Below are 12,516 nucleotides of genomic sequence, written 5' to 3' on the forward strand. Positions count from 1 at the left end.
AGTTTGTTAGTAACAACTTCCTTCATTTTCAGAGTTAGTGATTATATATGAAAAAATTATTCAATTATATTGTTGGAACTGTTTAAAAATAAACAATATGCTACTTTAAGGAAGCATGTTCATCTGAGCAGATTGTGAATAATTTACAAGCCTGAAAGAAATTATCTTCAAGATGGTTTTTAGATGCAAAGTTTTCTCAAGAAAGAAAAGAATATATTATGAAAGTTATTGCACAAATAAAAAATACAACAGCTTAGAATACATCTGTAAAATAAATTAAATCTTCCTCCAAAAACTATTACAAAACAAGAGCAATCCTGTCATACTGTTCCAAACATCTTGTTGTGATTATTATAACTTGTTTCCATGAAACTGAAAGTGAAAAACTATTTGCTTTTGTATGCAGAGCTCTACAAAAAATGCTCCTAACTTTTTTGCAACCTATGTTTCCTAAATATTTAAACATTCAGTTTTTTTATCATCCAGTGGAAGAAAGACAGAACAGAAAACGAGAAGAACAGAGGCACTGCAGATGCTCTGATCCATGCCCAGAGACCGCAGCATGCAAAAGAAATCATAGACTTGCATTAAATAAAGTTTGACATTAAATAATGTTTATGTGTGTAAATCATTATCTAAAAATCCAGAAATGATTTTGTATGTGTGGATGTGCGGAAACTAGTAAATGTATGTCTGGCACATTTTGTTTTTCATTTGTTCAGTTGAAACTCACTACCTTGTGTCCACATTCACAGTTAAAGCAACTTTTGCAAACCAGCAAAACATTTCGTATTTTGTGTATGCAATTTAGAGGTTCAGAAGCGAAGAAAGAGGAATGTAGGAAAATTTATATGAGGGTCATTTCTACTGTTTTTAAGTATTATGTTATCTAGATACGTGCTTATAAATTATTAATGACTGAAATATGTAACAAATGAATGTTGCAAATGATTCATTGTCCCACAAATTTACAGAAGAGGAATGTAGAACCAGAAAAGAATTTTCAGGGAAATATAAGAAACTAACAATACTTATACCATGGAATTCTAGAAATTTAAAAGTGTAGGAACAATTATTAAAAATGACATCACAGTTGCTTACAAGCCTTGGGAACATGCAGAACAACATGCAGCTATTTGGTGACTAGTTTGTGCAAGGAGTTTTGATACTGCATGTAGATGTATACTGAAGCAGTTATACATGGAAATCACTCTGCATCCTGAACTAACACACAATCTGCAATATGGTTCACAGCCACTCAGATACAGAAATATAGCATTATAACATTCAATGCACATCTAAAGATCAATTTCTACAGGTGGTATCAACCATCTATGCAGTGTGTAGGAATGCTGATATTTATAATTACTCATAAAGATCATCAGTAATAGTAAATGGCTCAGGTGTGTTTATGGTGCCCGATTCTTTGATTGTAACTGGCTTCAGTGGATGGTCATTCGAATCAGTAGGAACATGTTCTATCACGTGAACAACATTTTGCCCAGTGACAACCTGAAAGAAGAAAACAATTATTATTTTTATATATTCTGCTTCTTGTTTCACATACCAAGGTGTCACAAATTTCAAAATGATGTCAGTAACTCACTTTGCCAAATATGGTGTGATGTGCATCAAGCCAGGGTGTTGGAACAGTTGTTATGAAGAATTGACAACCATTTGTATTTTTACCTGAGGAAGTGACAAAATAAGATAATTAGTTGAGCTTCTGTAAGGGTCATACTAAAAGTCATGAGCAGCCCATTGTTATGAATATTATTGTTTTATGGGCAAACTATACATAGCAAGTTCCTGATCATTTGGGTAAAGTTTACATATGAACAGTATGACAATTTTTGAAAGAATTAAATAAGTGTGAAGTGTTCTGTTATAAGTAGAATGAGTATTTTAGTTTAGAACAGACTATTATACATGTGACTCATTATGAATATGATGCAGGATCCGACTGTCAAACACCCCTGAAATATTTTTCCATTTTTTTCCATTTCATCTTCAGGTCAATGCAGGGGCTCTGAACGTGCAACAAGTCCGCGACTGATTTCCTGTCTATATATTTGCCTAACTCTTTCCTTAAGACTTAAAGGTTGATAATTTCCAACACATTGTTTCTGGCAAGTAATGTGTAACTAATGCACTGGGCTTTCAAATGTGACACACAGCATGTTTGCAAATACAGTACATATAAGTTTCTTTTGAATATGTGTACGTTGTGTATTATTCATATTGTTCAGGTACCTGTGCAGCCTTGGGTCTGCATTAACCTGGATAGCTGGAAGCTTTCTGTACATCATCTTTTACAGACTTATTGTCACATTTCTCCATTTGTATGTATGGCTTTTCATTATTTTTTGTGAAAAGAGAAATATCGGTAAGCAAAGGATATTCATGAATAATTGCCAAAATACAAAGATTTAAATGGTAGGAAGAATAACACCAGAGGTTTCTTGTACTTTGTTTTTGGATATCTGGGGATTTTCAGCATCCTGCCTGATACCTGTCAATGAACTGCTATAGACTTTTGCAACAGAATGTAAAACTCCAGTTTTAATCCTAGAGAGGAATGCATAATCCATAGGGAAATGACTTTACTCCGGTTTCGAGGTCATGATTGTACAGTTAATCTAAATTCACTCTCGTTATGAACCACAAATATCGTTAGGTGGTACATGAACTGTTACAAAAATTTAGGAATCCCTAGGTCCCAAAAAAGGTTTTTGCAATATGTTCCGTTATCAACTTCATACTATATTCTTACTGCATGCCTCAGTAGAACAGATGTTTTTTGACCTTAACTGCATTACCTCAGAAGATTGTGCCATAGGACAGTATTGAGGGAAAGTGTGCCAGTCCAAAGGTCAACTCAATGAGAAAGATTTCTAAGCACAAAGTAGGCAGAACTGAACTTTTAAGTTAACGTATTCATGTACTGGTGCCCCTCTATTTATTATCCATCTGCATGCTTAGGAACTTTGAATATGGAGTCTCACTGAGAGAAAGAAAGACTGATCAGTTCCTGTTGGATAGCCATGCATGTTAAGGTGCTGCTTCTGGGATGAGGAAATGCACTGGCCGCAGACCTAATCTGCTTGGTAGATTAACGACAAGGATCGGTGTGCTGCCAGACTGGATGTGGTTTGTAGGCAGTTTCCCACATCTCACTAGGTGAATACCAGGCTGGTACCCAAGTTCCACCTCAGTTACATGATTCATAATCATTTCATAAACTTTTGCTCACTTCCACATGAACAACTCTCCATGCAGACAGTTGGGGTACATATATTCCATCCTTGGTGGTAACAGGGTGGTGACAGGAAGGGCATCCAGTCACCCCTTAAGTTAACATGCCAAATCCAAGAAGACAGTGCTGATTAGTGAGAGTACTTACTTGCATTAGCATACTAATAAATCCTGGCCCACTGTGTGTCAACTCAAAGCCTTCATCATCAAAATATTTTCCATAAATACTTGTTGATCCAGTACCATCATGGTTTACTATGTCACCACCTGGAAAGACAATTTTTGTACTGACATTAAAGACATTAGTGTCATAGTTCTGTACAATGGAAATAATGTTTCAAACTGAGTAAATCCTCTGCAAATATTTTATTTGTACTTGTATGTATTTGCAATAATGTGATGGTGGTGGTGGTGGTATGTTCTACAGCCTTTAAGATCTCCTTGTTATGGATCTGTAGAACAAAATGTGTATCTAATCTAATCTAATCTTAGGGCACTCAATGAACTTAGTGGATTGAACAGTCATCATTCACCAGCAGTCTTCATGTTACAATGTTCAATGGATACCTGCCTAAAACACATTAACTAGTCTCATTATAAATTTTTGTGTTATATATGCTTCAAGGCATGTTAAACCATGTTAAAAAGTAATTGATAATATTCATAATTAAAGAAGGTGATGCTAAGAACAGATGAAAAATAAAACAGCATTATAAATTAATGCTGCTACCTTCTCTCTCTCTCTCTGTCTGTCTCTCTCTGTCTCTCTCTCTCTCTCTCTCTCTCTCTCTCTCTCTCTCTCTCTCTCTCTCTCTCTCTCTCTCAACAGCTTAGGAGGGGGGGCCTGAGTGACCAAAATGTTTTAAAACTTCTGCAACATACATCTCGTCATCAGATAAAACTGGTGGTAAATGCTCAACATATCTTATGGCTGCCCTCTTATAAGCAAATAAAATACACGTAGTTAAAATATGATGTGTAAGCAGGGCTAATTTTCAAGCATTACACACTGGTGGGTCCTCTTCTCAAAAAATGTAGCTATCAGCCAGGGAAAAATGTCCTCATTGTTTTCTGAATCCACTACCTTTGTCTCTGTGATTGGGAGGACATGAATCATTGTCAAGTGCAGAGCTTTGTTGGTTGTGCCTTGATGTTTATTATTTACTGCCAATCATTCAAACTGACAAAACTTATACAGAAAATCGTTGTTTCACACTGCCTGTGATTTTTATGTTTGGGTGGGCTGATCATGTTCTTTTTTCCTCCATACATTTGCGTTTTTGTGTATCAATAAAAATAAAAGTTTCTCTCCTCATTAATGATCAACAGTAATGGATAAGTGTCTCAAATAAATATTTGAACAACATACCTCATTCATTCAAATACCAAGTTTCGCAGATCCAATCTTGAGGGAAAATCCTAAGGCTTTCAGTCACAACAATTCTTTCCACAGAGAGCAGCATGACAACTAGCTTCTCTACACTACATTATCAATAACAGACAGCCTACATTATTTAATGAAGATTTACATAGCCAAAACTGCTACTCATACTTTAAAAACAATGCTTATAATCCCCACAATCCTCCAAATATGACACGCCACACCACTGTGTGTGTGTGTGTGTGTGTGTGTGTGTGTGTGTGTGTGTGTGTGTGTGTGTGTTTAAGAGGACTGTCTGCTGAAAGTCAGGAAATGCAAATAATGTAAGAAATAATGATAACCATTCACCCTTTAGTTGAAAGGTGTTGAGCAGCTGATATGCAAATAAAAAAGACTGGGTAGGAACATTGCACCACCATACTTTCACTTATGAAGTGACAAGCACAGAGTTCAGAATACAGGTCATCAGAGATTAAGGCTAGGAGGATGGTGAGATCAAAGGCTGTATTTTTAGGACAGTTCCCATCTACACTCCTGGAAATTGAAATAAGAACACCGTGAATTCATTGTCCCAGGAAGGGGAAACTTTATTGACACATTCCTGGGGTCAGATACATCACATGATCACACTGACAGAACCACAGGCACATAGACACAGGCAACAGAGCATGCACAATGTCGGCACTAGTACAGTGTATATCCACCTTTCGCAGCAATGCAGGCTGCTATTCTCCCATGGAGACGATCGTAGAGATGCTGGATGTAGTCCTGTGGAACGGCTTGCCATGCCATTTCCACCTGGTGCCTCAGTTGGACCAGCGTTCGTGCTGGACGTGCAGACCGCGTGAGACGACGTTTCATCCAGTCCCAAACATGCACAATGGGGGACAGATCCGGAGATCTTGCTGGCCAGGGTAGTTGACTTACACCTTCTAGAGCACGTTGGGTGGCACGGGATACATGCGGACGTGCATTGTCCTGTTGGAACAGCAAGTTCCCTTGCCGGTCTAGGAATGGTAGAACGATGGGTTCGATGACGGTTTGGATGTACCGTGCACTATTCAGTGTCCCCTCGACGATCACCAGTGGTGTACGGCCAGTGTAGGAGATCGCTCCCCACACCATGATGCCGGGTGTTGGCCCTGTGTGCCTCGGTCGTATGCAGTCCTGATTGTGGCGCTCACCTGCACGGCGCCAAACACGCATACGACCATCATTGGCACCAAGGCAGAAGCGACTCTCATCGCTGAAGACGACACGTCTCCATTCGTCCCTCCATTCACGCCTGTCGCGACACCACTGGAGGCGGGCTGCACAATGTTGGGGCGTGAGTGGAAGACGGCCTAACGGTGTGCGGGACCGTAGCCCAGCTTCATGGAGACGGTTGCGAATGGTCCTCGCCAATACCCCAGGAGCAACAGTGTCCCTAATTTGCTGGGAAGTGGCGGTGCGGTCCCCTACGGCACTGCGTAGGATCCTACGGTCTTGGCGTGCATCCGTGCGTCGCTGCGGTCCGGTCCCAGGTCGACGGGCACGTGCACCTTCCGCCGACCACTGGCGACAACATCGATGTACTGTGGAGACCTCACGCCCCACGTGTTGAGCAATTCGGCGGTACATCCACCCGGCCTCCCGCATGCCCACTATACCCCCTCGCTCAAAGTCCGTCAACTGCACATACGGTTCACGTCCACGCTGTCGCGGCATGCTACCAGTGTTAAAGACTGCGATGGAGCTCCGTATGCCACGGCAAACTGGCTGACACTGACGGCGGTGGTGCACAAATGCTGCGCAGCTAGCGCCATTCGACGGCCAACACCGCGGTTCCTGGTGTGTCCGCTGTGCCGTGCGTGTGATCATTGCTTGTACAGCCCTCTCGCAGTGTCCGGAGCAAGTATGGTGGGTCTGACACACCGGTGTCAATGTGTTCTTTTTTCCATTTCCAGGAGTGTATGTAATTCAGAGAAAGTGACATTGTGGGAAGGATCCAGGTGGCAGCTATTGAAATCGAGCATGTTGTGCATGGCTGCCTGTTCTTTCACTGATTGACCACTTCTCCTCTTGGCCACAGCTTGGTGGTGGCCATTCATACGAGTGGTCATTCTCACATAAAAGACGGTGCAGAGGGTGGAGCAGAGCTAGCATATGACATGACTGCTTCCACAGATGGCCCTGCCTCTGATAGGTAGGATATACCTGTGGTGGGACATAATTGGGATATGCTGTGGGGATGCACATAACAGGTCTTGCATCTGTGACTTTCACATGGATATAACCTATGTGGCAAGGGATTGAGATTAGGTATGGTATAAGGATGTACCAGGAAATTTTATATGATTAGTGGGCATTGGAATACCATTGTGAAAGAGGTGGCACGTCCTTTATTTTACTAAATAACAACTCTTTGTTTCCTACTCATTTTTTTTTCAGTATTAGCTTCATGTTAGCTATGTGCAGGAACTGACTGCATTATATTGCTAGTGTTTGGGTGGTCTCTTTTCCATTAGTTGTAGAAAACTGAAACATGTACAGCTTTCTGGCTTTACATTATGTACATAATTTGTGATTACATACTAAGTACAACAAAGTACTAACCTATGAATTGCAAATAAATCTATGAGGAAATTTTAATGATATTGATATAAAGAGAGCAAAATACAAAACTTTGTTGAGAGTATTCAATGAGAAGATAAAGTGTACCAAATATTTTATTATTTGGAGATTGCAGTATATTAATCAATAACAATGAACACTTCAGAAATGCCAAAAATAATTCAATAAGCAGAACAGTGTACTACTTTTGTCCTCCTACTCTCTCTCTCTCTCCAACAGCTTCCCCTTGATTTTGTCTCCCCACCTCCTCACAGTAGATGGATCCCTCCTCAGGGAGGAAAGAGGAACATGAAATTCTGCTATATTTTATACACAACAGAAAGGAATATTAATTATATGAAATACTGTATACATAGTTCTTGACTTCAGTGTCTATTTTTTGAATTGCCAACTGCCCTTCCTTTAACAATGTTAGGAAAATCTCTTAGGGACTTGAATCTTCTTTGTTGCATTTTATCAAATGGCTCTGAGCACTATCGGATTTAACATCTAAGGTCATCAGTCCCCTAGAACTTAGAACTACTTAAACCTAACTAACACACATCCATGCCTGAGGCAGGATTCAAACCTGCGACCGTAGCAGTCGCATGGTTCCAGACAGAAGTGCCTAGAACCGCTCGGCCACACCGGCCGGTTGCATTTTATCATTTGTTGTATTCTCCCATCTGGTTGGCATAGCTACCTTCACATTCTGACAGGCTAAATCATACACTGCCTATTTTGTGAGTTCAAGCTGGAACTACTATCAGTTCCACTATCTTATCTTGAAAATTGATGTATAAATTCAAATCACTTTTACAGTTAGGAATATTAGATTTTAATTGTTCATAAATATCAGAATTTCAAAATTCATCAAGATATATTAGATATACATTGTTGATCATTCATTCCATCATATAGTATGTTCAATAAAGCCACCATGAAGGAGAGCCTTCAAACATGTGGAGCAAGTCTAGTTATACATCAACAGACAGAAGCAGATGCTGGAGGGAGCTTCTGTAAAGTATATTAGTAAAACATTACGACTAATGTTAACCCACTCACATTGAGAAAACAACCCCTTCCTGTCCTGTAGTAAAATTTTTCAGTGTTTAAATAGCAAAAAATTGTGGACTTGATCTTTCTATTGAATACCATCAATATAGTTTTATATTTTGCTATATTTGTATTAAAACATTTAGAGTTCCTTCATAAAATTTGTTTCCAATTTACTAGTCAGTACTTTCTTGAAATTTGTATGTAATCACAGTTTCACATCTGCAGGTAAATACACTAGATTATAAAGCTGTTTATACTTAATAGATTTATGTTTGCTAGATATAACTGTAGAAAGACAAATGTTTGCTAGATATAACAGTAGAAAGACAATCAAAAAGCAGACAGTACACCATAGCCAGTTTTCAAATGGATTGGCAGTTTATCCTTATAGATAAACTTAATGTAATGCGCATAAAAATCAATAAGGCCAATTATTAGTCATTTACTATACTGCCAATTAATTACTGCAGCAGTAGGTAAAAGATAAAGCTGTCATCAAACCAAGTTCAGCTCGAACACCACAGTATTGCCTTACACTGTCTTCTGAGCTGATTTACCCAGAGACCTACAGTATTAATTTGGACTTTGAACCAGTGTGTGACATAAAAATTATGCCAGAAATTAAACATGAGAGTGCTGGAACAACAATCTGTTACTTCACCACTAAGCCTCACTGTAGTAAACAGAATATGAGGGAGTAGCTTTCTGGAGTAACCTTAAGTGGAATGACCACATAAAACTATTTGTAGGAGAAGGAGAAGATATTGCTAGGATTCACTGGAAGAAACCTAAAGAAATGTAAATCAGCCACAAAAGGAGTTGTCTACAAGACTGTCATGAGACCCCTGTATACTACATTATTTGTCAGTTTAGGAGCCTTACCAGAACAGATTAATACAGAAGCTCCAAAGAAGTGTGGCACATATGTCACAGGATTTAGCACCATGAAAATTTTCATTAAAGTCCCATGGGAGATGCTACAAGAGAGATGTGCATCATGGAGAGGTTTACACAGAAATACTGAGAGCATATGTTCCAAACAGGGTCAAGCAGCATAATTCTTCCTTCATATATTACCTGTGAAATGACCAGAAAAATTTGAGCACATATGAATGGCTAAAGACTGTTGTTCTTCCCCCATTCACTTTGTGACTGGAACAGGAAAGTAGGGAAATCACAATGGTATCGAAAGTGCACGCCACCATATACTGCAAGATAACTTGCGGAGTACATGTGGAGAATATACCAAACAGTACTTTGTGTTATTGGAATGAGTATGTCTTCAATGTCAAAAATTATAAGAATATAATGATTACTATAAACAAGAGGGGAGACAAACTTTCAGCATAAAATTATCACATTTAGTAGAAATTACCTTGAATCATAAACTTCCTAATCACTCTGTGGAATCCTGAGCCAGCATACGTTTTACCATCAACTCCTTTTGTGGCAATAGTAACAAAATTTTTTACTGTCTTTGGTGCAATGCCTCCAAAGAGCCCTATTACTATTCTTCCAAGATCTTCATCTCCATGAGATATATCAAAGTATACTTGATGTGTTACTTTGTAGTCCTTTGCCTGCAAGTCACACAAATGGTTGATAAATTTTAGTTACAAAATGGACATGGATGTCCACATGCATACTTCTAGGAACAGTATAACAAATTATTCACATTCTTCACGTCAGGTAAACACTACAGCTAGGTAAGATTTATTATCTTATAAAAAATAGAAGTACAATGACAGATATGTAAGTTTATTTTCTGTGACTTCTTCAGATTATTTATTCACTTCACTTGCAAACAAAATAATAGAATAATAAGTAACAGTGTAATAAATCATTGTACATTATTACTAAGGATAGGAATATATTAGAAAAGAAAACTGGCATTAAGTGCTTTGCAATATCAATATCTTTCTGTTTTTGCTGTTACCTTTTTTGTATTGCCATCCAAAATCAACTGTAGATATTGATTATCACAACTATGGTTTTTTCCAATTTGGGCTCTTTTATAGTGTTTCTATGTATGTCATATAGGCGCTGCCCTGACTTGAAGCACCTCTAATAACATTCCCACACTATACGTTAATAGCAAAGTAACCCAACAACTGTTTATATCCAATTTTTCTAAGAACAGTCCTAAAGAGAAGATCTAGTGTTATACGAGGGCTATTCAGAAAGTAGGGAACGTTTCTGTCTGATGCCACCAGGCACGCACCTATCACGTATATATTGGTATGTGCATGGTCGGCAGCTCAATCAGCATCCATCCGTGACAGCAGGAATGTTTCTGCACATCTGGTTTTTTTGATATTTGAGTTTGAAATATGTGCTGCATTCAAAAATCCCACCAGTTGTGAGGTGAGGTCTGTGATACGATTTTGTTGGCAAAAAACCTAAAACCTACAGAAATTTATCATGAACTGGACAAAGTGTATGTAGAAAATGTAATGAGTGAATTTTCCGTCCAGAAATGGTGCATCCAGTTTAAAAATGGCTGAACCAACGTTTGTGATGAAGAGAAGAGTGGACACCCAAGCATTGTGACTCACGATATTGTCACTAAAGTTGATGAAACGAATCGTGAAAATCGTGAAAACTGTCGCTTTACAATAACGGAGCTTTTCCTTTCTTTTCCACAAGTTTCATGGACTTTGTTGTTTCAAATTGTCACTCAAAAGCTAGGCTACCACAAATTTTGTGCACGATGGGTGCCCAAAATGCTTACAGCACCCCATAAAGAACCGGAAATGGGGGCTATGTTGACGTTTCTGGAGGCCTACCACAAACATGATTCATTACTGGATCAAATCAACAATGCCCAGCTTCACATGGCAAACTGCACTAAATAAATCCTTAATTCATTGAAATGGCCTACAGCCCCGATCTTGCACCAGGTGGCAGAATTTTATGACGAAGGTATTTCAAACCTTGTCCACTTCTATGATAAGTGCCTCAATGTGTTTGGTGACTACATGGAAAAGTAATATGTCAGTCACTCTTTCAGATGTATACAGTAAAATGTATTTCTTGTGCTTAGTTTTTTTTAATGCCAAAACGTTCCCCACTTTCTGAATAGCACTTGTATCTTATACAGGGACAGGTGCCAAAGTTTTTAATTTCAAATAAGTTTTGGACCATGAAAGCTATATTAGAGGTAATTATATATTGGTAGTCTCTCTTCACTTAGATGAATTTAGTGACTAGTGGCTTATTAATTAAAAAGTAAAACGTTTTTGCAACATAATTAATCACCAAGATATGGGCATCAACTTGGTTTTTCAAAATAGAACAATGGTATTATTGCACCTGAATGGCACACTGTATGAAAGATTGTGATGTAACTCTTTTGGTTGCTCAACAAGAAATTACAGATTAAAAATATTTGGAATATAAGGATTTTTGAGCTGTTTGAATGACATGTCACCTGCAGGTTTACTTTAATTTCCATGGAGACTGCACTGCTGAGGGAAATGATACTCAATGTTTACATCCCCCTCATGGAGATACTCACCCTGTCCTATAAAGTCCCTTTATTTCTACATGACTACTGTGACCTCCTTACTGTAGCCAAGACACAATCTTCCTTTATAAGTTTTAAGTTTTATATCCCCTGCCAAATACACACACACACACACACACACACACACACACACACACACACACACACACATACAAACTTTCCAGTCAAAATATATTTTCTCCCTAATTTGAATCAATACCTTTTCATTACTTATCAGATCTACCAATCATATCTTTGGCATTTTTCTACACCACTACATTCTCTTTCTGTCTGTACTATTTATGAGCTTTTTTCAATTTCTAACACTTTTGTTATTAACATACTTCTGTTTTTCAGAAAAGCTTTTCTTACTATTGCCAGTCTGCATCATACAACCCTTTTACTCCTGACATCATCAGTCATTTTGCTGCCCAAATGGCAAAACTTGTCTACAACTTTCACTGCCTTATTTCCCCCTCAGCCTCTCCTGATCTATTGTGACTAACCATGACTATTCTTTTCTTGTTTTACTTTTCTTGGTGTTTATCTTGTAACCTGTTTTCAAGATACTAGTCACTCTGTTCAACTGATTTGCAAGTCCATTGCTATCTCTGACAGAATTAGTGTCATTTGGCAAATCTTGAATATTTCATATATTCCTGACATTGTCAGTCTGTGGGTGATCTGCAAAACTTCACAAGCCAATTTCACTAAAAAAGCATTT

General features: G+C 38.4%; 1 protein-coding gene across 1 annotated transcript in view; it reads right to left on the reverse strand.

The window, feature by feature from the left end:
• Positions 1-1,365: 1,365 nt before the first annotated feature.
• LOC124613659 (peptidyl-prolyl cis-trans isomerase B-like) overlaps positions 1,366-12,516 on the reverse strand; it is a 59,281-nt gene continuing 48,130 nt past the window's right edge. The window contains exons 2-4 of the mRNA XM_047142375.1: positions 9,663-9,867; positions 3,404-3,522; positions 1,366-1,512 (exon numbers count right to left, since the gene is read on the reverse strand). Coding sequence (XP_046998331.1) covers positions 1,366-1,512; positions 3,404-3,522; positions 9,663-9,867 — 471 coding nt within the window. The remainder of the gene's footprint in view (positions 1,513-3,403; positions 3,523-9,662; positions 9,868-12,516) is intronic.

The sequence above is a fragment of the Schistocerca americana genome, chromosome 4 (assembly GCF_021461395.2).
Source record: "Schistocerca americana isolate TAMUIC-IGC-003095 chromosome 4, iqSchAmer2.1, whole genome shotgun sequence".
Taxonomy (NCBI): domain Eukaryota; kingdom Metazoa; phylum Arthropoda; class Insecta; order Orthoptera; family Acrididae; genus Schistocerca; species Schistocerca americana.